At 40.7% G+C, this 26,800-nt stretch overlaps 1 protein-coding gene across 31 annotated transcripts in view; it reads left to right on the forward strand.

The window, feature by feature from the left end:
* PLD5 (phospholipase D family member 5) overlaps window positions 1-26,800 on the forward strand; it is a 175,484-nt gene that overhangs the window by 138,124 nt on the left and 10,560 nt on the right. For all 31 annotated transcript variants that reach the window (XM_080585154.1, XM_080585169.1, XM_080585156.1 and 28 more), the window contains one exon: window positions 24,461-24,658. In XM_080585154.1, the coding sequence (XP_080441280.1) occupies window positions 24,461-24,658 (198 nt within the window). The remainder of the gene's footprint in view (window positions 1-24,460; window positions 24,659-26,800) is intronic.

Consider the following 26,800-nt stretch of genomic DNA (forward strand, 5'->3'; position numbering starts at 1 on the left):
AGTTCACTAATTGTAATGCACAACGTAGGGTAAAGGAAGCAATCCTAGGTTGATTGTTATTAATTACTATTAAAAAAACATACTTCCGAAATATGAGCAGAATGTCAGAAACTTATGAATAATTTTGAACGTCCTTTGTAATGACTTTGTGGAGAAGGAGGTGTGTGTTGCGTTGGAGTTTTTAAGATTTCATTATAGGATTGGTCTTCTCATGATGAAGTAAATCTTAACTCATGTAGCATGCCTGCATTGAACTTTGAGGCTAGTTTTGTGTTTCAAATGTGATTCCTCACTGTTAATTTTATCATTGTATTTTTTGTATGCATTTGGATTTTTTTTTTGTCTTACTGTCATTTACTAGCATATTTTTTATGTGGTGATAAAATGAAGCTCAGAGGAATATTTGTACAGAGAAAAAAAGAAATCTCTCTCACGAGTTGCAGTAAAAGAGAATCTGCTTTCAATTAGCTGGTAGATGCACATTGGGGTTTCAGAAGAGCCTGAGGATATTAGATGCTTGGCCCCTGTTGACATCTGATATAAGTATCCAATTCCCTTACCCCAGAGTTATAGGTTAATAAATCAGGGCAACTGCCAAAGAGATCTGATATGCAGTCTTAAAATAATAATCTGTCTTGAGCTTTTCACGTAAGAGGCAAAACAAGCACAGAACCCTGTCATTTTAGTCTGAGTACTTTCCTGAAGGAAAATGCTTTGGCACACATAGGACCTAATGATACAAAGAGCTGAGTCCTCACTGGGGAAACATGTGGAAACACGGCTCCCATGGGTTTTCATTATCAGAAAATGTCCCCGTGTAGCTGCACCTGAGGGTCAGGCCCCCCCTTAAAGAGTACGTACTGAGTGGAGCTGGGGAGTAGAGGAGCAGGGAGCGCCAGGCCTGTCCAGGCCCATGCACTCGCGCTGCCTGCAGTAGTGGGGTAGGGCTTCTGCAGTTTTGCAACGACAGCAGAAAACTTGCTCAAGTTGTCACTACACATTTTCTGTTGCATCCTGGCTTTACCTACAGGGAAGGGCCTGTGAAAAGGCAGACTGGGCTGTTGATTAGTCACATATGGTCTCTTTAAAAACTCATCTGATTTTTAGAGTAACAGAACTGTGGTTACTGAATCAGCAAACCACCAGGGCCAGTTTTACAGCAAATCACAGAATAAAGTAGGTCTCTGCTATTCTAGAAAGACGTGGTACTTCGGCCTATCAAGCATGCAGTTATCCTTCTCACTCAAACAAGCCATCCAGTGTGAGTCAGTCACCTTGTAGCTAGCAGGGGCTCATTATTCAGAGGCTCAGTTCAAGTGTAAATTGTTTTAGTACATTCAGACTCACATCTAATAATACCTGAAATGCAATGAAAAGCTTAAGATTTAGCTGTACATGGTTGTCATATCTTTCCACATACCTCCCCCTGTATTTTCTACATACACGTTTACAGCTTCCTCCCTACTGAACCTTTGCATGCGCTCAAGCCAGTACGCTGCGTTAATCATGTAGGAGCACCTGTTCCACTGGTGCAGCAGTTGTGCTAAAGATGCAGCAGGTTTCTACAGTATTTCCAGAGCTTGCTTTTGATACTGTACAAATACAGTCAGGTGGCTGTTAGTTTTGCTTGCCTAACCTGTGCAAATGCATCTCCAATTCTATTAGTGTGAGGCTGGAGCAGTGCTCTACAATTGCAGTTTCTTTGTGTTCATCTCGCTGTAATTAAAAAAAGGATGCAAACCTCAGCCATTGGTTTGGAATTTAAAAGTTGTGCAGTTGGTAATTAGTTTGAGTGTGTGTTGATAAATGGTTATTGGCAGAATCTACCTTTATTTAGTAACCAAGCCTTTATTAGTGACAAGCTAGTTCTAAGGGGAAGCATTTGTGGAAAAAAGAACAGGCACACAATGCAACTATAAACTGTGTGGGGATTGTAAACTGATTGGGGATTATAAACTGTTGGGGACTGGACTAGATGATCTTTCAAAGTCCCTTCCAATCCCTAACATTCTGTGATTCTGTGTGGTAGGCTGCACATTCAGTTTATTCTGTCTACAGATTCATGTTTTCTTTTCCAGGTGTACAAATCAAGTGAGAATAAAAATACTGTTTTTCCATATTTATTTACAGACTTGACACAAAGGAGCATATTCACACTCAGAACTGTGTAAAGACTAACAACAGATAAAATGTGATGAGCAGGCAAAACCTTTTGTGTATATTTGGGGTACTTTTGGAAGCTAACCCTTTTAATGTGATACTTGTGATCATACCTGCATATAACATACTTCTTTCTCCAAGAAAAAATAATTCTTGAGAAATTAAACTTTTTTCCAGCTATTTGTGTCTTTACCTAATTAGTTATATACAGACTTTTTCACTGCTCTGTCCTGCACACCTTAAACATCAATAAATAATCTTGCCTTTACCATAGAAGAAGATGACATTTATTGCAGGTTTATACACATGGAACTGTAACAAGCAGAAACTATTCTAGCTCTTTGATTTTTTACTATAATAAAGGAGAGGAACTACCTGAAGATCTGAACGCTTCAGACAGGAGTTGTGCATAATTTTTGTTTGTGCCATCAGGACTGTAATGTACTACATAAAATCTCCACATTTCCTTCCTCTAGCATATCTTCCCCCCCCCCGGAAGACACCATGTGCTCTGCCAGCCTGCGTGACTGTGTTTATATTCAGATAAACTTACTAGCCAAAGGTTGCACTGGTAATCTGCAGCAGAGCTGGGGATGGAACTTGATTCCACTCCCTGCTTTCACTACCTCAGTAAAAAGAAACAAAACTAAACCCCAACAACTCCACAGCTTTCCAAGCTTGAGCAAGTCCCTGTAGACTGGCAAATACTCATCTTGGGCTATAATGCCAGAGTCATTGCCCTTCTTACCTCTTGCTTGATAGAGTCCTGGAGACGTAGAAACACTTGTGTGACATTACCGTACAGAGTACTTAACATATAGTAGCTCAGCTCACTGGAGAATATTTATGCAAGGTTACTGGGGTAGATATAACTGGATTTATAGCTATTCTGTCCCTGTGAAGAAAAAGGAGGAAATACAAACAAACAACAACAACAAAACTGTTAGCATTATTCTTTTCTTGGGCATCTGAGTCTAAGCTGAAATAATAATTTAATTTCTAACAGCTTCTCTGAAAAAACAGCATGAGGATTCACATGTACAAAGGTGTCAGATTTGCTTTTACAATATTTGTGGAGAATTCTTCTCTTCATCTATAAGCTGGACACTAGAAATCAATCTCTTATGCGGCTTACTGGGTTTTGTTGTAATTTTCTTGACTTGCCATCACTGACAAGAAACAGTGCTAATATTGTCTTTAAAAGTAGTTTTTCTGCATTAGGAAGAGAGATTTACATATGCTGTGTACATTACCTAGGGAATAACGCTTATAGTTGCATATATCCTTGCGCCTTTGCCATCAAATTTTTAATATTTGCCAGAGTCTGAGCTTTGACATTATGGACAAGACTGATAGCACAGTCTATTGCTAAGTTTGCTCAGCATTTCCCATGTAAAATTGTGTTTCAAGTGGGTTGCAAGTTTTCCAAAACACTAATCACTTTGGCTGAAATCTATGCCAGCTATCTGCTTTTGTCTGAAATTAAACCCTGAAGGCAAGTGAATATGAGTGTACAGCCTCCCTGAAAAAAATGAGTTTTAAAAAAGTAAGGCTTTTTCACTCAGAGTGGACTATTCTGATCTTTTCTTTGAACAGGTCTAGATTTTGTCAGGGATACATCTTTAACTGTTGTTACTAATATATGCCAAATACAGCCATAATCGATTGAAAATTTGCAATTCATGCATGCATAGAAGTAATTCTTCAGAAAGTCCTTTTCTGTCTGTCACACTTCATTCCCTGAGCTTTTGTGCGGTGATATACCTCAGCTAGGGGACCCAGATAGTTGCGGAGTACCACTGAAATTCAGGCAGGTATTACAGGATCTGGGCCCAGAGGTTTAATCGGAGTTGATTGGACCAAGAAAGAGGAGGCTGGGAGGTTGAGTGGTCAACAAGGCTGCTCTGGACCCAGAGGGACATGGCTGCTTGTTTTGAAACTGGAAAGAAACACTAGCAAGACTGAAAGCCAGTTAGTGAGGAGGATGAGGAACCAGCAGGAGGCTGTGACGGAGAGATAATGAGGCTTGGGAGGTGTCGGAAGGAAGGAAGATGCTGAATAACAATGATCCCAGGGAAAACTGAAATTAGCTAAGGGAGGAAGCCAGGTAGGTTAAATTGCAGGACAGGTTTGTTGAGATGGGAAGATGGAGACTACGCAGGTGTTGAGAAAGTTGCAAATTCAGTTAGGAGGAGAGAAATTGTATGATGTGCCAGGGAAATAAAGCTGAGGGCTGTTGAGCAGACAAGGGACAAGAGGCTGGGAGCTGGGCCTGAGAAATGAGTTTCAGTCAAGAGACTGAGTCAGAGGCTGGGGGTGCAGCATGGAGGTCAAGGTGGATAAGGACTGGGAGCCCAGGGGTGAGAAACACCCTTCCTCTCCCTCTTCTGTTTGAAGCTCTGGCTTAGCAGCATCACATATGAATGTGCTTAACTAGAAACATTAAAAGCTTTGCTGAACTACTACTAGTAGTGTTATCAATAAGCTCCTGTTACCATTTTTCCCTTTCTGCTGCTATAAAGTTTCTTCTTGATTGTATTACTCTGTTTGACTAGTAAATATGCCTTCTGCAGTTCTTTGAGCTGGTGATTTTTATTTTTTTTTTGAAACACTTACTGAACATGTAAATTTGTTTAGTTGCTTTCACAATTATTTTATTTTATTTATTTTATTTTATTTTTGCTGCTCTGAAGCATTATTTCTGGACAGGGATATAAACTGCTACACTAATAGTGATGGTTTCCTTAAAAGTTTACCAGTCTCCTTTTATAGTAGTGGCTTTCAGATTTTCGTTCTCAATAATTTTTTTTTCTTCATTTTCTTACGACCAGGGCAGCCACAATCTTTACTGCTCTCCTAGAGAGGTATTACTTTCCTAGATATAGTAACGATGTGTAAAATTGCATCAGTGAAATAGCCTTTCCGCTGATCTAGCTTTTTTCTGGTAAATTTTGTAAACTGATAGAATGGTGCAAAAACTGTATAAACAAGACTTTCATCAAGCTGGTGAACCTGAAAGAATTATAGAAAGGCTTGTAGTACCATTTTTCCTGCAAAATGTGTTTTAGGGGAGTACTAACAGCGGAAAATGGTAAAGGTAAAATTTTCAATCTCACTTTGAACTTTTTATCTCATATGGGAGATCTGTGCGATTGTCTGTACAACTTCTGCCTTCCGCTTTCATTGACGCTCAGTCAGTGATTGCTGCAATTGATGAAGTATCTTTGCAGCGTTCCCAGGCTCTTGCCTGAGATGTTTTGTGACCATTGAACAAGTCAGGCAGTATCTTTGGGCTACAGCTGGGCAGTGTATTTAAGTATATATTTAAGTTAATGACACGTTGAAGTCTATTGTTAGTCAGCAAAATATACACATCTACTCTAAAATGTTTGCTGAGAAAGGGTTCATTCAATGCTACCTAAAATTGCATACTTCTTCTGATAAATTGCTGCCTGTGGATTGCACTAGTAACAACAAAGACGATGTAGCGCTATATTCTAGTCTCTAGTTACTTGACCAGGTAGCTTATTAATGTAACTAAAATAAATGGATCATATAAAAATTATCAACCATAATATTAATGAAGAGCAAGAACTAACAAAAAAAAATCATGTTTCATTTGCTCCATGACTGCCTCAAGTAGTTTCAGTGAAGTTTGAAAATGCTTTTTTCCTCCTTAATTCTCTTAAGGCACATGAGGTTTGTAGTACAAACAGAACCTCTAATCAGCCCCAAATATACTTCTGCAGCTCTTCATTGCTAACAACATTTTTGGAAAAGCTTTATTATTTACACATGAATAATTGAATCCAGTGGGCAAATAACCGTAATGGATTAGCTGAACCATTTCAGAAAAATATGTTTATGTGCAATAATCAGCCCTTGGAAAATTCTATTATGGGACATTATTGAAACAAGTAAAAATTAATCCGATTGTCTTCACTAGAAGTGGAATCGGGCCAATATTGACTACTGTTGTGTCATAGGCTAGAAAATAGCTTAAATTGTCAGTACTAAGAAGTGACATGTAAATGGGTGTATGTGTGAGGTAGTTAATGTCCAAATTTTGAGCTTTCAATGCCTGCTGCTTGCTCTCTGTAACTGGTCTGCCTGGTCTACAGGGCTGGTTATGAACACCTGGGCTAAACAAAAGTGGCACGTCCAGAGTCCTCCAGTTACTGGAGATGAAGTCAGAACCACCAGCTGGGAGTCTGCTCACATGTTGTGCTTCTGCACACAAACTGCTTAGATTGAGGGGAAAAAAAGTGAGTCTTGGTGTGCCAAAAAAAGAAGGCGTGCTGGGAAGAAATGATCTGGGGGGAAAAAATAAAAAATAAGTGGGCCTAAAAATAAGGTGAGGTTCCCGGCTGGAGGAAAGATCCTAGGAGTTGGGCAAGATCCTGGAGGTCAAGGAGCTGTGAGGAGATGGAGGCCAGGGGGATGGTGATGCTCGAGATGAGCAATGGTGAGCAACCACACAGCAGGGACAGACCCAACTTCCTGTGCTAGCATCCCAGGCCAGCAGCCACCTCCCTGCAGGAAGTGGAGAGCAAGGGAGTGTGCTTGCAAAATAATCAAGTAGTTAGAAAAGTGTCATCTGATCGGTTCTTAAATGAACCCCAGTATCCAGATCCTCTATAAGTAGTCATTTGCTCTATCTTGCTTGTGATACCTTGAAAGTATTATCCCCAAAAATCCTACATAAAATTGTGACTCAACTGATGGTGAGGAAAAGTTCCTAAGCAGGGCCATGGTTTTCTCTCTTACAGTTAGCTGTGTAAGAACTGCTAGCAGAGGATTTTTTTCTCAGTTGGTTCTTAAATCAGTATATTTTTTGGATTCTTCATTGTTCTGATTGATCTAAATTCAGATCAAATTAGGCTGAATGGCTTTAGAACATAATTATTTATGGGAAAACAAAAAAGCAAGTGTGAATTTGCTCTCGTCTTTCTTGTTTACTTTGTGTCTGTTGCATTCCTTGTGTGATTTCTTTCACCAACGCAAAGTACGATTTCAGAAAGGCATTTGATTTTTCTTTACATTAAAAAAACACACAAAACAAGCCAACCAACCAAAACAAAACAAACAAAAAAAACTCTGAAGGAGGACTGGGAAAATAATACCTGATGTCATCACCACTGTATTTGTTCAGGAAGACATTAATTCTTGGTAAATTAAGCTCAGTCTCATGTGTAAAAGTTATCTGACTTTGCTTCTTACATGAAGTTACTTCAGGCGGTGTTTTGAATAGCAAAAGTTTATCTAATCATCTGTGCTGCAGAGGATCAATGATTTGTTCTTGCTGACTCCCAACAGTGCCTTGCAATGCTTTCAAAAGTGACAGCTACCAGACAAGACTACGAAACAACACCATTTTCTTTTCAGGCAGTTTCCTCTCCATGTTCCTCTTAATCCCTTGGTGTCATAAATCAGAAACTAATGATTGTATCTACATAATCTAAGATAATTGGAAAATTAGATAAACTGTACCGACACTATCAGTTTAGAAATAGTGACCTGTTTTATCTGAGGAATTAGGTTTTTACCTGATGCACCTAAGACGTTAAATATACAAGAGGGCCAAAATAGATTACAGGTAAACTGACTTCTAAAGTACACCAGAGTTGTAGCAAGTATGAATTATCAATTACATTTAAATAATTACAGATTTGTTGCCTGTTCATTTATTCTGCTAATTATTCTATCAAATCAACAGTTAAATTAGCTGTATGAGATGTCAGAGAGTTATGACTCTTATTCTGAAAAATGTTTATTAAGCATCTGAAGATGGAATAGATAAGTAAGATTATGCTTTTTATTGGTAAACATGAATAATCTACATTACACATACTTACAATCTAAGTATATTGGATTCCAAATTTTTCTGAAATTAAGAACACTACAGTTATTCAGGAGAAACAAAACAGACAAAAGATACGCTTTTTCTGTATGTTAACTAAAAATCAAAGAATCACAGAATGTTTTGGGTTGGAAGGGACCTTAAGGGTCATCCAATGCCACTCCCCTGCCATGGGCAGGGACACCGCCCACCAGACCAGGTTGCTCAAAGCCCCATCCAGCCTGGCCTTGAGCAACCCCAGGGATGGGACATCCACAGCTTCTCTGGGCAACCTCTGCCAGTGCCTCACCACCCTCACAGTGAAGAATTTCTTCTGAATACCTAATCTAAACCTACCTTCTTTTAGTTTAAAGCCATTCCCCCTTGCCCTGTCCCTACACTCCCTGACAGACTCCCTCCCCATCTTTTCTGTAGGCCCCTTTCAGGTACTGGAAGGCCGCTGGAAGGTCTCCCCTGTGCTTTCTCTTCTCCAGGCTGAACAACCCCAACTCCCTCAGCCTGTCTTCATAGGAGAGGTGCCCCAGCCATCTGATATTCCTCGTGGCCCTCTTCTGGGCTATTGCCAACAGGTCCCTGTCCGTCTCGTGCTGGGGGCCCCAGAGCTGCACGCAGTGCTCCAGGTGGGGTCTGATGAGAGCAGAGCAGAGGGGGAGAATCCCCTCCCTCGCCCTGCTGACCACACTGCTTTTGATGCAGCCCAGGGTACGGTTGGTTTTCTGGGCCAGAGGCACACATTGCTGGCTCACATTCAGCTTCTCATCAATCAACACCCCCAGGTCCTTCTCCTCGTGACTGCTCTCAATCCCTTCTCTGCCCAGCCTGTATTTGTGCTTGGGATGGCCCTGGCCCATATACAGGACCTTGAAAAACTGGCTAGCCAATATTTTGTCTTTGTACGAACTAGTTTTTTGGACTCAGCTGTCTAAAGCTTGCAGCAGGACAGCTGCAGGAGCGCACTTGAATGAAATGTTGCTGTGTGTCTTGCCTGTTATCACCAGACAGGACAGAACTGAATTAAGAGATTCCAAGGGTTTTAATTTAGTTGTTCAGACTCTCCGCCTTATAACAAAGAAAAAAGGAGACAAAAGCGGTAGTTAGAATTCTTCGCTACCACCTTCTCCTCCTCTTGTCTTCTGTGACAAATAGTCTCTGATAAAACCTAACCTCTGTTTCTTCCTAGTCTCTTCAAGATGACAAAAATTGGAAGCAGAATATGGCATCCTCAAGTACTGAGAGATGCATCACAAAGGGAAGTTTGGAGGCAATTTGGGGTTGTGGGAATTTTGGAGGAGCAATCCCCCTCTGATTGCTCAGGGGGTAAAATCATTGGGACGCAATCTATCTAGTTCTTTACTCAAAAGTCTCGTCCCAGGTATATGTGGAGGACTATTCCTGTCAGCTCAAGGGCAGCCCTTGGAAGGTGATGCCACTCATCCTGAGATTATTCCTCCTCCTTCTCTTGGCCTCCATTTCAGGGGATACAGATCCAAACCATAACTTTTCCACAATTCATGAGGTTCTTGAATGCTGCTGGGAACATTTTATTTTTATTTTCCCTCTCAGGTAAAGGGAAATGATCATTTACTCAAACTGTGTCTTTAAAAACTGTAGTTTCTATTTATTTGTGTGACCTAAATTATCCTCCCATAAGAACACTGTGTAGTAAGTACTGGACTTCTATACACTTTAAAGTACATCATGATGATCTCATTTGTTTTCAAAAATCTTGCTATAGTAGAGTTGCCTCTCCAATCTGATCGCTGAGACAGGATCTGTACATTTGCAATTTCTGTTAATGACAGTTGCATCTTATCTTTACAGAACTGCACAGCTCAAAAAGCATGCTATAATCAGTCAGTCATTTTTTTGAACTTTTATCTAAATGAGTCTCTTGAAGTTATGTAATGGTGCATCTGGTCCTTTTGAGATAAGACACTTTGTCTGACATTTAGTGGAATTGCATCTTTTCACTCAAGCAAACATTATATTGAGAGTTTCCACTGATAGAATGCTGCTCTTGTATGAGCTACAGTTCTGTCCCTAATGTGCACTTTAGACCATTGCCAATCCTAACTGTCGTCTTCTAATAATTTGCTTAATTTTCTTACCATCCCCGTGGTGTTCAGTATCATATCGCTATTACTAAATTGAGCACAGTCTCAAGTGTCAAATAACTTGAAACACGGCTCCTTCAGCTTCATCATCCAGCGGGGTTCAAGCAAGCTCAGACGGATAAATGTTATACTGAAAGTATATGCAGCAGAATACCTGTATATTCCATCTGAATTCGTATTTCTGTCTTAAATATTATCCCTCATATTTAACAGAGAATATCTGCTTCCCAAAAGTTTGGGTATGTTATTAGCTGTGTGATCCAATCCTGAAAATACTCATGCTGCTAATCCGGTTGACTTCAATGGGATTATTTCCAAAACTAGCTAACATTATAAAGGTAAGATAAAAACACAACCTAGATGTATAAGCACAGGTGGATGAGTCAAGATGTGAATAAAATGTGTCTCAGTAGATATTACAGAGCTGTATTGACAATTAAATTCCGTTTTTGTTTTTACTTCTCACAGTATAGAAAGCCAGTTGGATTGTCAAAACTCTGCTGTGAAGTTATTACAGCTTGTCTTCCAAAAGACAGACTGAAAATGTATTTACTGTTTTTTGCTAAGAGCTATTGGCCAGGGTCTCCCTCTTTAATCAAATCTAGAACAGTTTGATGACTGATACATTTCTCCAAGATAGCAGCTTTCCCTTTTCCTTTGTCTTTTTTTTTTTCTTTCCTTCTTTTCCGCTGGGTGTGGAGGTGGCAGGGGACATACTGCTCTTGAAACATGCAGAACTTACAGTGTGTATTTATCGTGGTGCAGGGTTTGCATTTTTGGAAGCCTGGTGTTTTGGTTTAACTGAGAAAGACCTGTTTTGTTTTGGTTTTACATCCAGTAGATCAGAACAGCCAGCCCTGCCCATTAGGCTTACTCTGCTTGAAATTTATTACCCGGCCATCCAGTATTTACAAATGAATCTCAGTGAAGCAAATGGGCTGTTTTGTCTCTTGCTAGCATTATGTACAATGCAAACAGAAGGCTGGTTAAAGCTGGACAGGAATATGGGTAATGTGGCTGCTGCACTGTGTTTTGTGAGTGTTTCTGTTGCTGCCTGGCAGTGCTCTTCTTCTTCCTTACTTCTGTGGGTTTCTGGTTTTGTGATCAAGTGAGTGCAAACAGCCTGGGGCTGTGTATTTTCCTTGCCCTTCAAGCCAAAAAGACTTCCCATGCTCTGCTGGCTTTGCTAGTTCCTCTAGATCCCCAGCTGCGAGGTGTTAGGAAGGCGTTACTCCGAGTGCTGCAGCATTCCCTTTTAGCATGGTTCTCCTCATGTCGTGCTCTATTCTCATGTGCATCATCTGCGTTGTGTCTTTGCATTTAGTGTCAGACAGGGCAAACCCCAACTTGCTGCATATTTTTATTTGATTTCTGTTGACTGTAGGAGCATGCTCATCACTCTCTCTGGCCTTTTAAATTAGATACCTTTTTTTTTCTCTTTTTTTTATTTGTTGTGAAAGTTCAGTAGAACAGGTTTACCTACCATAGGAGTAGTCAGTAATAAATTGGATAAATCAATGAAAAATAAGCCTACAGAACAACATGATGAAACATCCACTTTGAACAGTTAGTCATTTCTTTAAAAAACTTAGTGGGATACTCATGTAGTTGGAGCTCCGAAGTCCAAAAAACGTTTCTTTCTCCAGTAAAAAATAACTTCATAATTGTTTGCTTGCTTTTTAATGCTCGCCATGTCATTTCTACATTTTAAAACAACTAAGAGTCAGAGAAGATCTTGCAAAGAGAGTGTCTCTGGCTCTGGTCTGTGTGTGGTCCCTCAGATACCTGACAAATAATATCAGTGCGTTAGGATTATCGGGCTTGAGAGCTTTGGGTGGGTTCTAGAAGTGTGCAGGGAACTGCAGGCAAGCAGGATCTCAGCGGTGTACACTGTCTGCCATTACGCAGAGGACAGAAAAATCATTGAGACAATGATCCTGGAGGCAGCTTTAAGGTCCACTGCTGCTGTCCTGAAGCAAACAGGCAGGCAGAGTGGTGAGCTGACAGTACTGCTGAGACGTGCTTGCAGGAATCAAGGCCTTAGAGATAAAACTCGGTAGCCTAAGAGTTCAGTTATTGAGAAGAGGCAAAAAATAAAAGGCTTTGGTCACTGTGGTGAGAGTTGTTTCCAGCAAGCCTCTACAAGGCCTTTCTGCAGTGAACAGTAAAGCAGACTGCCCCAAACTGGGCTCGACTTGAGTTCATAGACCCTGCAACCAAGCACATTTACAAGTGCAAGTCTTGTCATTTCATCTGTGTTAAGAAACCCTGAAACAGCGAGATGTGCTGAGAAGGTAAGGTGTATTCCTGCAGGTGCTGCACTGGAGGGGCTGTGCGGTGTCCATGCTGGCGCAGCTTGCTGGCTGCCGGCACAAAGTGGGGCAGCGCCTGCCTGAGCACCTCTGCTCTCCAGTCTGAGCCAAACCGCACGGGCAGAGCAAACGTGTTTGTGCTGCGTGTCTGTGCCAGGGTGGCTCGTGTGAAGCTACAGCTGGAGTTCAGCATCCAAGGGGTAGGCAACTCCGGAGTCATAGCTCTAAAAGACCGATGAGGTCTACAGCCACGTTGTCTGTCCTAGACAACATGACAGGCCGTACACTCAGATCCAGTGGTCCCAGCACCAAGCTCAACAGCCGGTGGTACAGTCTGAAATAAGTAGACTTATGTGGGTGGAAGAAAGGCCGTAAATTCCCTGCTTTCCCAAGGATGTGATTGATGTTGCGCTGAAAGAGAACTTGTTCATTAAAACCCAGTTGAATCTCTGCGGGGGGAGCTAATGCACCACAGCCTGTTCTGTCATCTCCCACAACAACTTGCTGGCAACTAATCCTGGTCAGTAATGTTAATGAATGGAGGCGGATTCCTCTCTGAGGGATTAGCTATTAGCATACCCCATCAGATCAGCCTTGTTCAAGTAAACAATTAAAATAACAACATTAAAATAATCATGAATGTATATTCCCGGTATGTCAGTGGTTCCACCCACACGTGCGTACTTCGGTATTGCAGAGTTCCCTTCTAGACAAACACCTTCATTCACAACTGCCTCAACCCCTAAAGGTTCCCCAGTGCAGCAGCTCAGCCACCTTCCATTTTAACAGGGAGCCTTTCAAGGAAAACTGGGTTTAGTATTGTCTTGTGAAAAAGACACAGTAAATCAGGCTGAAATACAGGGCCATAGATCTCCATGAGTACTGCGAGGAAGGACAACCATTTCAGTCATTCTGTGAAAGGAATAATGGCTCTGAGGTGCAGTGTAAAACATCATCTTTCTATTTACACAAATTGCCGAGCAGAACAAAATAGATTGTGACAAAGCAGTCCTTCCGTATGAATGTACAGAGTTAACAGCACCTCTAAACCTGTTCAGATTTTGATATTGTCTTCACAAACATTAAGGCCTAGTTTGGAAGTCATCGTGCAGGCACTTTTCTTAACTTTGTGAAGTAAACAACACTCACCAAAGCAGTGAAATCGTTCATGTTTGCCTGGAACTGCTCTGTGGCAAACTGAATCACTGCTTGAGGAAGGTGCACGGGGCGGGCAGCACGGGCAAACAGACGTGTGAGGGGTGTCTTCAGGAAGTTTCACAAGTCGTGAGAATTCCTCTATTGGGGAAATTTGTGTAATATAATGATTTAATATGTTTTTATTATCTTTTATTTTACTTTATTATTTCATCATGTAAATGGATTGTTTTATTTACTTTATATATTATTGTTTTATATATATTTTAATGTTTTGTAATATAATGATTTAATTGGCATTTCTTTCAAATTTAATGGTATGGTATGTTTCTGTGGTTAGCAAATCATTCTGTGTGTAGCTCTGCTGCATGGGTACAACACGTGTATATACCATGTATATACACTATGAACACATAAAACAGTTCCGTGATGTACATTCTGCTTATTAGCATAGTGTATTGGAAACATCTTTATCATCTTTGTGACTGGTATTTTATTATCTTTAACTCTATACGTGCCATAACAACTCAAATAGAAATTATGTGAGGAAAAAAAATATTTTCCAGTTTTCAGACTGTGAGCGTTGATGCTGAATTGGAATAACACGTTCCCAGGTATCTTTTCAGGTATTTCTTTCCTTTTCCTATAAAATGATTATTACCCAACATTGCAGGCAGCAATGGCATTAAGCCTTAATGGTCTCACAACTGTTTGTTGTTTCTTCTTCATTCTGTTCAGTGTTAACTCATGTAAGAGCTATTTAAGTAGATACTATACTTTTATTAGCATATTTGATCTCTGACATCTTTGACACAGTATTTCTGCTTCTTGCACATGGGCTGTTATACAACATTATTAAAAAAATACACTTTTATATATATAGGGTTAGCATCTGCCACGTTTGAGATAGGTCATGATCTGTTTTCTTCTCCTTAAAAAATAATTTATTTTCCCCCTTTCCACGATGATATAGACACAGCATGCATTATTACTATTTGTTTATGTAGTGGCAGCCAGCTGATACCGCAGCTGAATCCAGTTCACCAAGTAGCAAGAGGCTTTTCAGATGACCCAAATGTAAGTGGAACACAGTGAAACTAAGGCAACTTGCATCAACGTGTTCTGCAGTTAGGGTCAGGAGACAGGAATATGATATATGAATTTAATTCTAAGTTTTCTTCCTAGGAGAATATAGCAGGCCCACATCTTTACAGTGGAGATGGTTCCTTGTTGAAACAACCAAAAATAGTAAACTGGCTACTAAAAAAGAATATGAACAAAGAGCAAGCATGGATTTCTGAAACAGATTTTCATATCAGCTAGCCATTATCCTGGGGCTGCCTGTGTAATATTTTGCTAAATTACCTGTCTAAACTGGTTGGATTTCTAACTTACCTCAAGGTCCTGTACACTTCATTTAATCAAGGTTCAAAAGTTAATTAGAGCCTTCGGCCCTCCGTTGACATCAAGGTTTCTAAGTCTGATCAGGTAGCCTGGCAAGGCTGAACAGTTACAGCAGTAATTCGTATGTAATGTCATTGTCCCAGTTTGTGTCCACAGCACGCCTGCCACCAATCTCTATTCGGTATGTAAAATGAAAACCCTCTGTGTGTGTCAGTGATGTTATAAATAATGCATCCAATTAGTCAACTACGTGCTGCTGCATTTCCCTGATGCCCGCGAATCTGAAAGCCCCAAAGAAACCATGCGCTTTGAGAGAAAAGGTTTAGATAAATACTGCCTTTATTCTGAGGCCAGTCCTCTGTGCTCTCCTCTCAGTGTCATACAGCAGAAGACGTAGGGAGGCTGCCCCTTGCAGCACTGCCGAGGATGAGAACAAACACTAAGAGCTCGTGCTGTGATTTCCAGCTGCGTGAGGAGGCTGCATGATAAGGGCTGACAGGAGGGCGATACAGGCTCTGATGCAGGAGAGATGGAAAGAGGCAGCGGGATGTATGCGCATGGTGTAGTAAAGGAGATTCCAGGCTTTTCCAGAAGCTAGCAGGCTCCTTCAGCACACCTTTTAATTTTGTATGGTTCCAGTGAGGCAACTAATTGTTGAATTTCATGAGTGACACCAGCACCAAAATGTGCTGCAGCTTGCCAGCAGTGAAATGAAGGCCAGCACAATGTGGTCCTTTTCTTCCTAGCCTGTGCTTTTCTTTAATATAAGGAACAAAAACTGCATTTGAAAAGAGAAACAGAATCAAATTAGAATTCACATTAATTAGATTTCCTACAGTAAAACAAGAAATAAATCAAATAGGATTCTGGCAAAATGGTTTCTTGCAGTTGCAAGTTTGCTTTTTCCCTGAAGAGACACTTGTGCTTGCTTTGAGGGGGTAATGAAACTGTAAACTGAAAAGTCATTTGAAAATGATAAATTAGGCTGTGATTATGCCAAGTGATATTAATTATGCTGATGGAGTATATAGCAAGGAATTTTTAACTGATTCAGTTCTGCCTTCTGGCTTTCTCTGACAAGTAGCGATGTGTCGCACTTGGTTTGTTGGTGAGCATCAACAGCAGCAGCAAAGCCCAAACTTCCACTCTCGGCGCTGGGTTCTACGTGAGCATCACCACACAGTGGTCCATGGTTTAAACAAATGTTATTTATTCTGTTTGTATGAATGCATATATTTTTGATGGATTTTCTTTATCAATGAGCAGATGGCTGACATAAAAATTGTGATGGTTGTGTTTTCTAATGTGGCAAGGACAGAGGGGATTTCTCGTTTTCTGCTTCGAAGCAGCATTGCTATCTCTTCCCCACAAAGTTCTCTCTAAGCCATGCCATTTTAAAGAAAGGCCCCCTTCATTTGCATGCCTCGCTTGTTCTGCCTCTCTGTGGTAATATCTTTCAGCAGAAATGAAATGCTGAACAGACTGATATTCAGCATAGTTTCCCTAAGATCAGGATGCTGTGCAAAACAATGGTAGGGCCATCTACTGAATGTGAGGTGAAGTGGAAATTAGTAGAGCATCACGGTGCAATTCTGTGTTCCTGACCTGTGTGTGGACCAGCAAAAAAAAAAAAAAAAAAAAGGAACTGGACACAAAAATTAGCAGCTTTTGAATTATCTCCTATGCCTTATTGTAGCAGCTTTTTACCATTAGGAAATAAAAGTAAAAATACTGTGTGAAGTTCCAATTTCCCTGGAACTTTCAATTGGCAAGACCCACAGACTGAAATCAAATGGACTTGTTGAAAGTGAGAATTAAAGACCAGTGAAGGGATAGTGGCTGCCAATTCAAATGCACGTTATCAGGGTACAGCTGGTCCATCTGTATGTCCCTTCCGTTCTTTTTGTGAGAGCATGTTATGGCTTTATACTGATGTTCAGTGCAAATGCTGTGTGCATTGTGTATCGAATGCATTCTCTCTCCTTGGTCACGCGTTGAGATTTATTCTCAGCACAGTGACTTGAATGACAGTTTTCCATTTTCACTGATGGCATCAAGTTCCCAGCGCAGGCTGAGACTTTATTTTGATGTCAAGCGGAAGGAGTCTTTTTTCTAGTTCAGTAGAAATCTGCCTGCCAATTATTTTTAAATCCCTTAAAACCCAGATGATGGAGAATTAACCTTTAGCCTTGGATGGTAACAATGTTGGGGGTGGGCACTGTCTTGTCACTGGAGTGAGCAACTTCACTTGGAGAAAAACCTGGACTAGGAGCAGCCCATAATTGGGAAGTTCCCAGACTGGGCCATGGTATAGGTGCATGTGAAATTCTACCAGTTCAGAAAGCTACTTCAGTAAGAAATAAAATTAAAAAATTATGTAGGCAGAATTCTTCTAATACAGAACCAGTATGTTAAAGCTGCCAAAGTGCAGCTTTACACACACACTCAAAAGTCTCTGAAACTAACTTACTTTGTGGACGGGTACTGCAATAATCTTTATTTACATGATCATATTTGTTTTTCCCCAACATCTCTATTTCATGCAGATATGCAATGGGCTGTAGATACTGAATCAGCACCTACTCAGTATTTCACTTTTTGTAGTTGAACACGTGGCTTTGCTGCATGCTACTGAAACCTTCTATAGAAAGGAGGGTTATTAATGCCTTCAGGGGGCTGGTTATATTGTCTTTCATATAGCTTGGTAATATTTTCTTCTTTACTGTGGTAGTCTTTAGAAAGTCATGAGCCTAGCAGGAAAGACTCTTCATGTGCAAAGATTTTTAAAATGCCCTTGTCAGTGCTGCGATGGTAAAGCTCCCCCGTTTGCTTTCCTAGTAAGAGCGTTAAACTTGGATAAACTTGCTATTGTCCAAATTTCAAGGGTGAGCTACATGCTCTTGAATGTACTCCTGACTTTACATGTCCTGTATTATTCTATTATTGTTCATCAACTGTTTTTTAACCTACATTTGGACCTTGCGGAAACCTGAACGTCCTATTCTCAGCAATGTCCAAGTACAGTACCTGGGCACAATACTAGACCGTGGCTCTATTTATCTGTTTCCTCGTGATTCAGTGTTTTAACTTGCATAGGCCTGTAAACTGTTAACCTTTCCAAAGGTATTGTTGAGACTTTGTTGTTGTTTTAAGTATTATATTTTGGCAAAGAAACCAAGAGCTAGTCTCAGAACACAATGTGGTAACATTTGAAGACTCTGGTGCCATCTATGCAATTGTGGGACGTAGGCCAAGCACAAGAGAGAGCCATGTACAGGTCTTGCAAGGTGATTCGCTGGAGAATGGTTAAGAGTTAAATTCTAGGAATTTCAAAATGCCATTTATTCAATAAAATTGCCTACAGAAAACAGGAACAATAGTATCATTGTAACAGTTAATTTCAAAATTTAATGTTGGAATTCCTAAATAATAATCAAAAGCACTACGAGGTTTTCAGAATAACAGGGAACTCAGATAAGAAAATTTATTTTGACCTAGACAATTTTTTTACATCCACAGATGCTGTAAATTTAGATCTTACACTTACTGTCAGATAGCTTAAGCGAGACAGAGTTTTACTCACCACCTGAGAATATAGTGCTTTACCGTTTGTATTAATCTATTATTTCCCAACAGTAGCATAGGTCCCATGTTCTTATCAATGTGGAAGGAAAAAATGGAAGCAGGACTGTGCTGGATTTGGATTTCACTGAATTTTATCTTTTGTTTTTAACATAACAAAGCTGTGAAGCCTCAGCGCTGTATTACTAGCCGAGCACAGAGGGAGTGTTTTGGCTCAGGATGCACAAGGATAGGTTGCAATTTCTAGCGAAGGTACGTGCTTTGCTATTCTGGTGGGCTCTAATACCTGCATCTGTTCTGTGAGAGAGAGGCAGGCTGTGCTGCAGCCTTCACAACCTCTTCAGAGTCGGGTTGTGTTTTTGTTGTACATCACAGTGGCAGCTATCCGAGTGGGGTCTGTTACACCTAATGAATTTGTGATGAGCACTGCTCCTGTAATCCTGTTACAGTAGAGTCGCTACAACAGTCCCATCAAACACTACTACACATGAAATGCTTTTGCCTTTCTCAAATCTCCCTGCCTCTCTCTCCCTTGGTGATGGTCGCTCCTCTCTCGGCACCCTCCCCCTCCGGCACCACCGCCAAGGTTCCCGTGCCAGTGTCGCCTGTGTCTGGCCGCATACCCACTCAGCAGATTTTGGCGAGAGGTGCCGAACAGCCTTGTAGAAGGCAGCCTTAAGATGATGCTAGGTATGATTTGAAAAGATTCTCTCAGCATTAACTGGTACCAGATGAAAACAAGAGGGAGATTTTCGGTAGGGGACAGGTTTTGCTGATAACCAAGTGAAAAGGAACCGTGTGTTTGGAGCACAGGCTAACCACGTGTTTATAGCATATTTTATGAAAAGATAGTGAGTGTATCCCTGAAAATGTATGTGGCCTGCTCTAAGGTAGTAATTAATGCATTGTCTATTATTTTTGTTTAGAAGCTATAGAAATTCTGAGGTCTTTTCAAACCTTAGTAATTGATATATCAGTACAGCATGCTTTTTGTTACTCTGTTAGCCTACGGTGTTGTGATTCTGGTTTTGCTCAGTCATTCATTTGGAAATTGGTCATTAAAAACCCCACAGGTCTGAAAGGATAATGAAATACATTTTCAAACATAGGCAAATGGCAGACAGGTGGCAAATGCACACACAGTCCTATATATAAAAGGTCTACTGAGTAAATTTAGTGTTCAGTAGACTACCTGTAGCTTAATCCAGCATTTCTCTAGCACGGGCAATGGATGCCTGGCACGTGGAGGTTGACAGAGCTTTTGGGCAAATGGCAGTTAATGCCTCGGGAGAGCTGCACGGTGCTTTCACGATCAGGCTCGAGAGTGAGCAATCATTAAAAACATTTTTTAGAAGAAGGAATTAGAATAATTTAGGAATTTAGAATAAGGAATTTTCTGCAGCCTCCTGCCAGATTTACCACAACACAGATATTACAAGCTGTGAACCAGATTGTGCCACTCTTATGTAGGTCAGATAGTACCTTGCCTACACAGTGGGGTTGTTTCCTAGAGTGTATCCCAAGGTAAATATAGAACACACTGTCTGGTCTGTGCAGTGCAGGCTAAGGACATAATGTGCCACCCTGACCCATGATCCAAATGTATTTGCAAAGTCTTACTGTTTCTCAGTTTATGGTACTTAGCGTGATGGGTCCACACCCGTATTGGTTTAGATTCTTTCTCCTTGTTTTTCTCATTTTGTGTATGACGCCTACAAATATAAAAGAGGAATGAATAAGCAGAAATTTTTGTTAGCGAAATCTTGCTGTTTGTCCAGTCTAGTAAGGCATTCATCCTCTTGTGATAAAAATCATTTTCCTAACTAGGCCATATTTATTATTTTTTGTAGCTTAATTGGTTTCTGTAGGTAGAGCATCATTGTACGGTGGGTTTAAGCCACTCATTTTTTCTTGAGTCCTTGTTAACCATTCACTCCTGGTAGTTTAAGAAAGCACTTACTGGCAAGAAAGACAAATGCTGGTTTGGTAGCCTTTAATAGCTGCTCTGCACAAATGGAAATGGCGTGGGAAAGAACGAGGAATCTTTTTCATTCTTTGAGAAGAGCACTCGGGGATCTTAACAAAAAGGGAAAGAGAGGAGTCAAAATTCCCTGTCCAGGAAACCATTCTAGTTCCCAGACCCCAACACATACTCTGAAAATGTCACTCAAAAGCAACATTGTGACTTTCACATCCATGTATTTCAGTTCCATTTCGAGGCAATCAAATTTGCAAGTATTTTCATTTCAGAATTATCTTCCTTAGACTAATTAAGGTTTTGATTTCTTGAGACCTTCTTCACTTTAATTTTTCACTGATGCTTTCATTACTGGGTAAGTTGCTTTAAAAACTCAAGATGAAGAAATACTTTACTTGCTTTATGAGCTCTTTCCCTGGAGGATTTCACCATAGAATGTATCTCTGATGATGCTTAGCTACAGGTTTCAGTCACTGGAATTCAGTCAGGGACCGACACAAAGATTTTGATTCTTTCAATATAAGTCTTTTTTCTGCTTCTCCTCTGAGACTGGGAGAAAAAAAAAAAAAGAAAAAAAAAGTCTGTAATAACAGCAGCTCTCCAACTGAAGAGAAAATATCTTCCCTTATCTAGATGACATACCCCTTCGTACTAAATCTGTCACCACCACATCCTTGCAGCCCACTCTCTGAAATGCCTCCAGGATGATAGGCTTTGTGATTAATTGGAAAAAGAGCAGTCTCTCCTCACCTCAGAGTATGGGAGTGAAAATAGGCTTGGTGTGGAAGACGCTTCTGAAGCAGTGCATTTTTTTGGTTTCCAAACCTACTTAGGGCTGTTCCATAAGAGAGGAGGAGGCTGGGGTTTTAATGCATACAAATGTGCATTGTTTGTGCTGTTTTTATTTTGTGCTGTAAGGTGACAGGCACTTGAACCAGACCATAACGAGCCAACAGACTGCCATCTAACCTGGTTTCCTAAGGAAATGAGCTCTGCACAGTAAGCATGTGAGTCGCTGTCTGCCCTCTTCTGGTAACTTTCGATCTACTTCCCAAGGTCTGGCAAATTTGAACTTGCGTCCATAAAAGCAGGCAGCTGTGTGGAGAGAGTAGCTGTTTTCCTGGAGAGGGAAAGGAGGAGCCCAGTCTGTACCACGGACCACCCGCGTGGCGGAGAGCTCTCCTCACAGCTTCAGAAGCAGGGAAAGCTCTGACCAGCGCTTGCCTCCAGGGAAGCCAACCGTGAGATGCCAGATGGTGGGAAGCCAGGTTTCGTGGCCGTGCTGTAAATGTATCTCTCAAAATGGCTCCAGCCTGTGGTTTGGGTGGGGAGTGCAGGGCCTGCGCTGGGGCGCCCAGCAGCTGTTGCAGCTGGCCCGGTCCGGGGTCCACTGGCAGGGCCCGGCTATGCTGGAGCTGCGCCAGGCCGCCCAGCGGCCTGCCAAACTGCACTGAAACGCACTGCTAGTGCCCTGGGCTTACCTCCCCGCAGGGAGAAGCGCTTAGGTGGAAGGGCAATCCTCTAGTACACCGACAGGGAGAAGACACTGCAAGCTCTCCTCCTCTCAGGAGATCTGCGCACATGGACACAAGGCTGGCAGCTTCTGGTACGTTGTTAGGACATTGTTTTATCTTTACTTTTAGTGGAAGGGATAAAGTGGGCTAGTAATAATGGGACTGATAAATGAAAGGAAAACTGTAACCACATAATTATGTCAGAATCAAGTAACAGCCATGAAAAGCCAATTAAACCACATTATGCAGATACATGTAACAGAATACTATTAGTAAGTCCTTTGCAATGGCATGCCTGGCAATTAAGAGAGTGGTATTGGCGATACACAGTGAAAACAGAGGTAACGTATAGTTAAAAATGTTTGGAGACAAACAGCGTGTGGAGGACCGGGAGGGCCTTAAGCAGAATACAGGAGTGTCCCCAAAGATACCAGCACCCAGGGGAAAAAAGTCAAAGATGTTATTCCCAATAGACTGTTTGACCAGGATGCTGGGCACAGCATGGAATAATTTATATTTATCATCAAAATAAGTTTACTAGCTTATTCATAAAAGAAAGGCTGCAGTGCAGTAAGTAGTCTGTTTTCCAACTACCCAGAAATTGCAGGTTGTGCAGGCTAATACAGGAATTTCGTATTTTTTCTAAATTAAATGAAAGAAGCTAGTGGAAATATTAATACTTAGGCAGTAAGAATATTAGGTAATGTTCCTGTGGAAAAAAAAACAAAACACTATTCAGTAAGTATTTGGGAATGAGATTGCTACGAGTTGTATGTTCTTATGTATGCAGTATTTCCAATCCAGGGACTTGAAGTACCTGCCACCCATCACGTTTCTTTTATATCAGATATTGGGATTTGTTGAAAAAGAGTACAGAAAAAGAGCAAAGGTTCAACTCTATCCTTCGCTTCCCTTCCTCTACCCACTCATACAGTGTTTCTCATCTGTAGTCAGGGAGAGCTGTGCAGGAACAAGCTCTGAGATAACAGTGCGGGTTCAGAGTTCGCACAGGCTTTACAGAAAGACACGTCCCTACCAGAAACTACCCCATGCCATGTGATTGTGGAGAGCTCATCTGAGGGAATGAAACCAACAAGGAATTTTTGGTGCCGCTGAATGGATGAACATGCTGGCGAGTTCATATCCTCCTTATTTTCTTCATCATGCGAGAGAGACCTCTGAGACGTGTTACCAAGAGAGTCTGCTTGCAGAAAAACAGCATGGGTCCTTTAAATATTTATCCTACGTACTGTTTTTCAACAGGTACATGCAGGTTGTCTCCTTGGTTTTTGGAGATGGTCGAACTAGTGTGAAATGCAGATAATGAGAGGTCAATAGCATATGTGCCTATAGCAGTGCTTTCCTGAGATATTATAAAGCAACAGAAGGGAGAGAGGGTGTGAGTGTGTTAACACTTTGATTACAGAATCCAGAAAATACACTTATAAGTGAGATTCTATCAACACCAGAAGTACTGGGCATGTGTAGTTAATAAGATCTCTGCCAAGCCAAGACTTAGGATAATCAGGAGACATGCCTTCAGTTAAATGGAGCAGGAAGGCTGTTAAGGTTAAGGCATTTAGTTGTACCATAGTGTCTATATGGGCTGGTTTTCCTCATACTTCTACATGTGAGAAGGGTGATGCTTTTGAAGTGCTTCACTGTCTCTGTTTTCACATGTGAAGGAACTGACGACCAGAAATCTGATGTACCTTCGTGAGATACCATTCCAGTGGTGGAGCTGAGAATCGAACTTTTTTGTGTCCTAACTGGTTGTACTGTATACTGGATCATGCTGCGTATAATAGCACAATCAATTTAGCTACTCAGAGTATTAAACACCTGTTTTTCATCCTTGTATTGGAAGCTGAAGCATCATATTTCTTCTTCAGCCAAGAAATAACTTAAGTTCATTGCTTTCAGCTTTTCCGCAAGTCAGAGAAGATAAATTGTTTCTGAAGTAAGAAACTGTCACCTAGCAGAGAGGATGCTTTTCCTGTAAACAAGAAATAAATAAAAAATAAAAAACACCCCAGCCAAAAGTAGTAAGTTTGAGCAACACCTACAGGAAAAATGGTGCCTGTGATAAACGGGCATCACTCTCGAGTTGTGTCCATCTGTGCAGTGTGTCGCAGCCGGGCATGCGGCTGCGACACACACTGCGCATACAAGCCCTGTTACAGCTTTTGCCTGCTTTTGACTTTGAAAATTTAGCATATGCCTTTGCCTTTGAAAAAAGTGTTGTTATGGATGTTCCTGTTGTTGACAGTAATACTGCTGAGTACAAGGTACCCTTCAGAAACAGTTGATGTTCTTACTGCCTATTTCCACAGAACCCTCAGCCAAAATATCACTAATAATATGAACTTTTAATTTCACAGATGAAGGAACTTGGCGTCATCGTATACAACTGCAGCTGCCTCGTCCTGGATTTACAAAGGATATTTGCCCTGTACAGTTCATTAAAATACAAGAATAAAATACCTCCAAGTTGGTCTAAGAGACTATATGGAGTGTACGATACTCAGAATAAACTGACACTGCAGCTGAACGAGACTAAATCAGAAGCTTTTGTGTCGGTAAGTTCTGACATGAATTGCAGGGAGGGAGGAAGGGGAAGAATCTTATTTATCTCATCAGACTTTTGGAAGACCAGAAATATAACATCTGCTTACTCTCCTAACAGTCTCTTCTATTAAAAAACAGACTGGTGTGACTGGGTTAGGTAGGTCTCAGTAGCATGTATGAAAAAACTCTAATGTCTCTTCACTGATACAGATTTTCAGTTCCCTGCATGAAGTCCATTACATTGTTGTGTTCTCTCTGACATATTGGGTGGAGAAAAGGAGTTTTACTTCTACACTTGAGTACCTTTGCTTTTATATCTTCTACTTTCTTTTCTAATGTTAAAAAAAAATGAATATGTGTTCAGAAAGGCGTATAAACCTATTAGAAATTGACAGGACTACTGATGGAAATTATCATTAATAGAAACATATGTGGTGTAGATTACACCTGTACTTAAGCATTTCTCTCAATTGGCCCTAACTGAAAAAGATGCACATTACTGCCATGTACTTAGCCAGAAGCAGCTATTAACAATGAGACTCATGCAAGTGACTGGAAACTCAGCTACAGAGAAAAGACCACTATGGTTGTCACCTATGCATTATTCTGCTGTCTGGAGAAGTTGTTACTTCAATAGTTGAAAGCTTTTTAAAAAGTGTTACGTTTTTTTTATGGTGCAGAACAAACAAATCAGTTTATTTTTTTCATTCTGATTTCTGTGACATGCAATTTGACAGGACTGAAAACTGCTGGAGAACATGTGCATTATTCTTTTTCCTTCTCTGTAAATTTCACTTTTCCTCTTGCATTCAGAAAATGATATGGAGGCCTTTCAAATTAGCTGATTTATTTACACTAGCGGATATAAGGTGAATGACTTGGAGTAAATAAATTGTAAATCAGATATCTAAAATGATATATAATAAGCTTGGTATCAGAACTTGGAGTTTTATCCGTGTTATTTCTAAGTATTGATCCTCTTCACTGTTCCCTTGAGAGCATTCATGCTTCTGTAGAACATTATCTACTTTTATTTTTAAATGGTATTTTGAAACTTCTAAAATTTAAGTAGCAGTCCCTGTGGAAGCACTGTGTGTATTTTTAACGGGAAGAAATGGAACAGTCATCCATCTCAGAAGTGGTGTAGCAAAACTGGAAAAAAGTACACAGACTGATAGAGATAATGAAAGATAGAGTATCTTTCATTTTGGAGATAACATGAGTTAAAAAGAAACTTCAAAATCAGGAAAATACTGAAGATGATAAAGAGTTACTTACCATTTTGCATAAAACAAGGGGAAAACCCCACCATTTTATTGCCAGGTAAGTCTAAAACAACACAAGGTATGTAGCACACAAGTTGTATGAGCCACTAGCACAAGATGTTGTTGCAGATAGTCAGATGGGGCAGAGTAACTTCACCTGGTGGGAGAGAGACATGGAAAAGTCAGGTGTCCAGGATTTTCACTCTCCTGAAGTCATTCAAGAGACAGAGCTATTCCAAAGTGAAATGACTGAAAATCTGGAAGTGCCCGAGACAGCCAGAAATTAATAGTCTTATGAAGATACATGTACTTCCATTGATTTCGGAGAGTCTTAATTAAGCTAGTCTCTATTAGCTTAAGTTTAAGCTAGTCCCTAGACTAGATTAAATTAGAAAACTGCCTTTTTAACAGATAGATGAGGAGCTCTGAAATTAATTCCACCTGAAGTAGTTGCCATTATTGGAACTAGCATGCGAACTCCTACTCCCTTCTAAGCACTCTGTAAGAAATGGAGAAATCCTGCTGAAAGCCATTCCTGCAAGGGTGCACAGTAATGAAAGCTGGGCAAGGCCAACTTTAAGGGACATAAAATCCTAGACAAAGACAAGTGGAGAGAGACTCTTACAGAAATTGCTCTTCTGCATGCAGTTGGCAGAATGTGCACTTCTTCCCTCTCATGTGTTCTTTTCTGTGGGACAAAGGCCTCTTGTCTTGAAATCCTATTCAGAAAACAAAAGGAAGGAGTTATTGTACTCAGAAGCTCCGATCAGCTAAGTCCAATACCAGGAGCTACCTGAATACGTAGTCACAGCCAGTTTAGTTACTAGGATATCTATCGTAAGAAAAAAAGTAACTTTCCTTCTGTATGAACAGGCTGCAAAATGGGCT

The sequence above is a fragment of the Anser brachyrhynchus genome (assembly GCF_964034855.1).
Source record: "Anser brachyrhynchus genome assembly, chromosome: 3".
Classification (NCBI taxonomy): Eukaryota; Metazoa; Chordata; class Aves; order Anseriformes; family Anatidae; genus Anser; species Anser brachyrhynchus.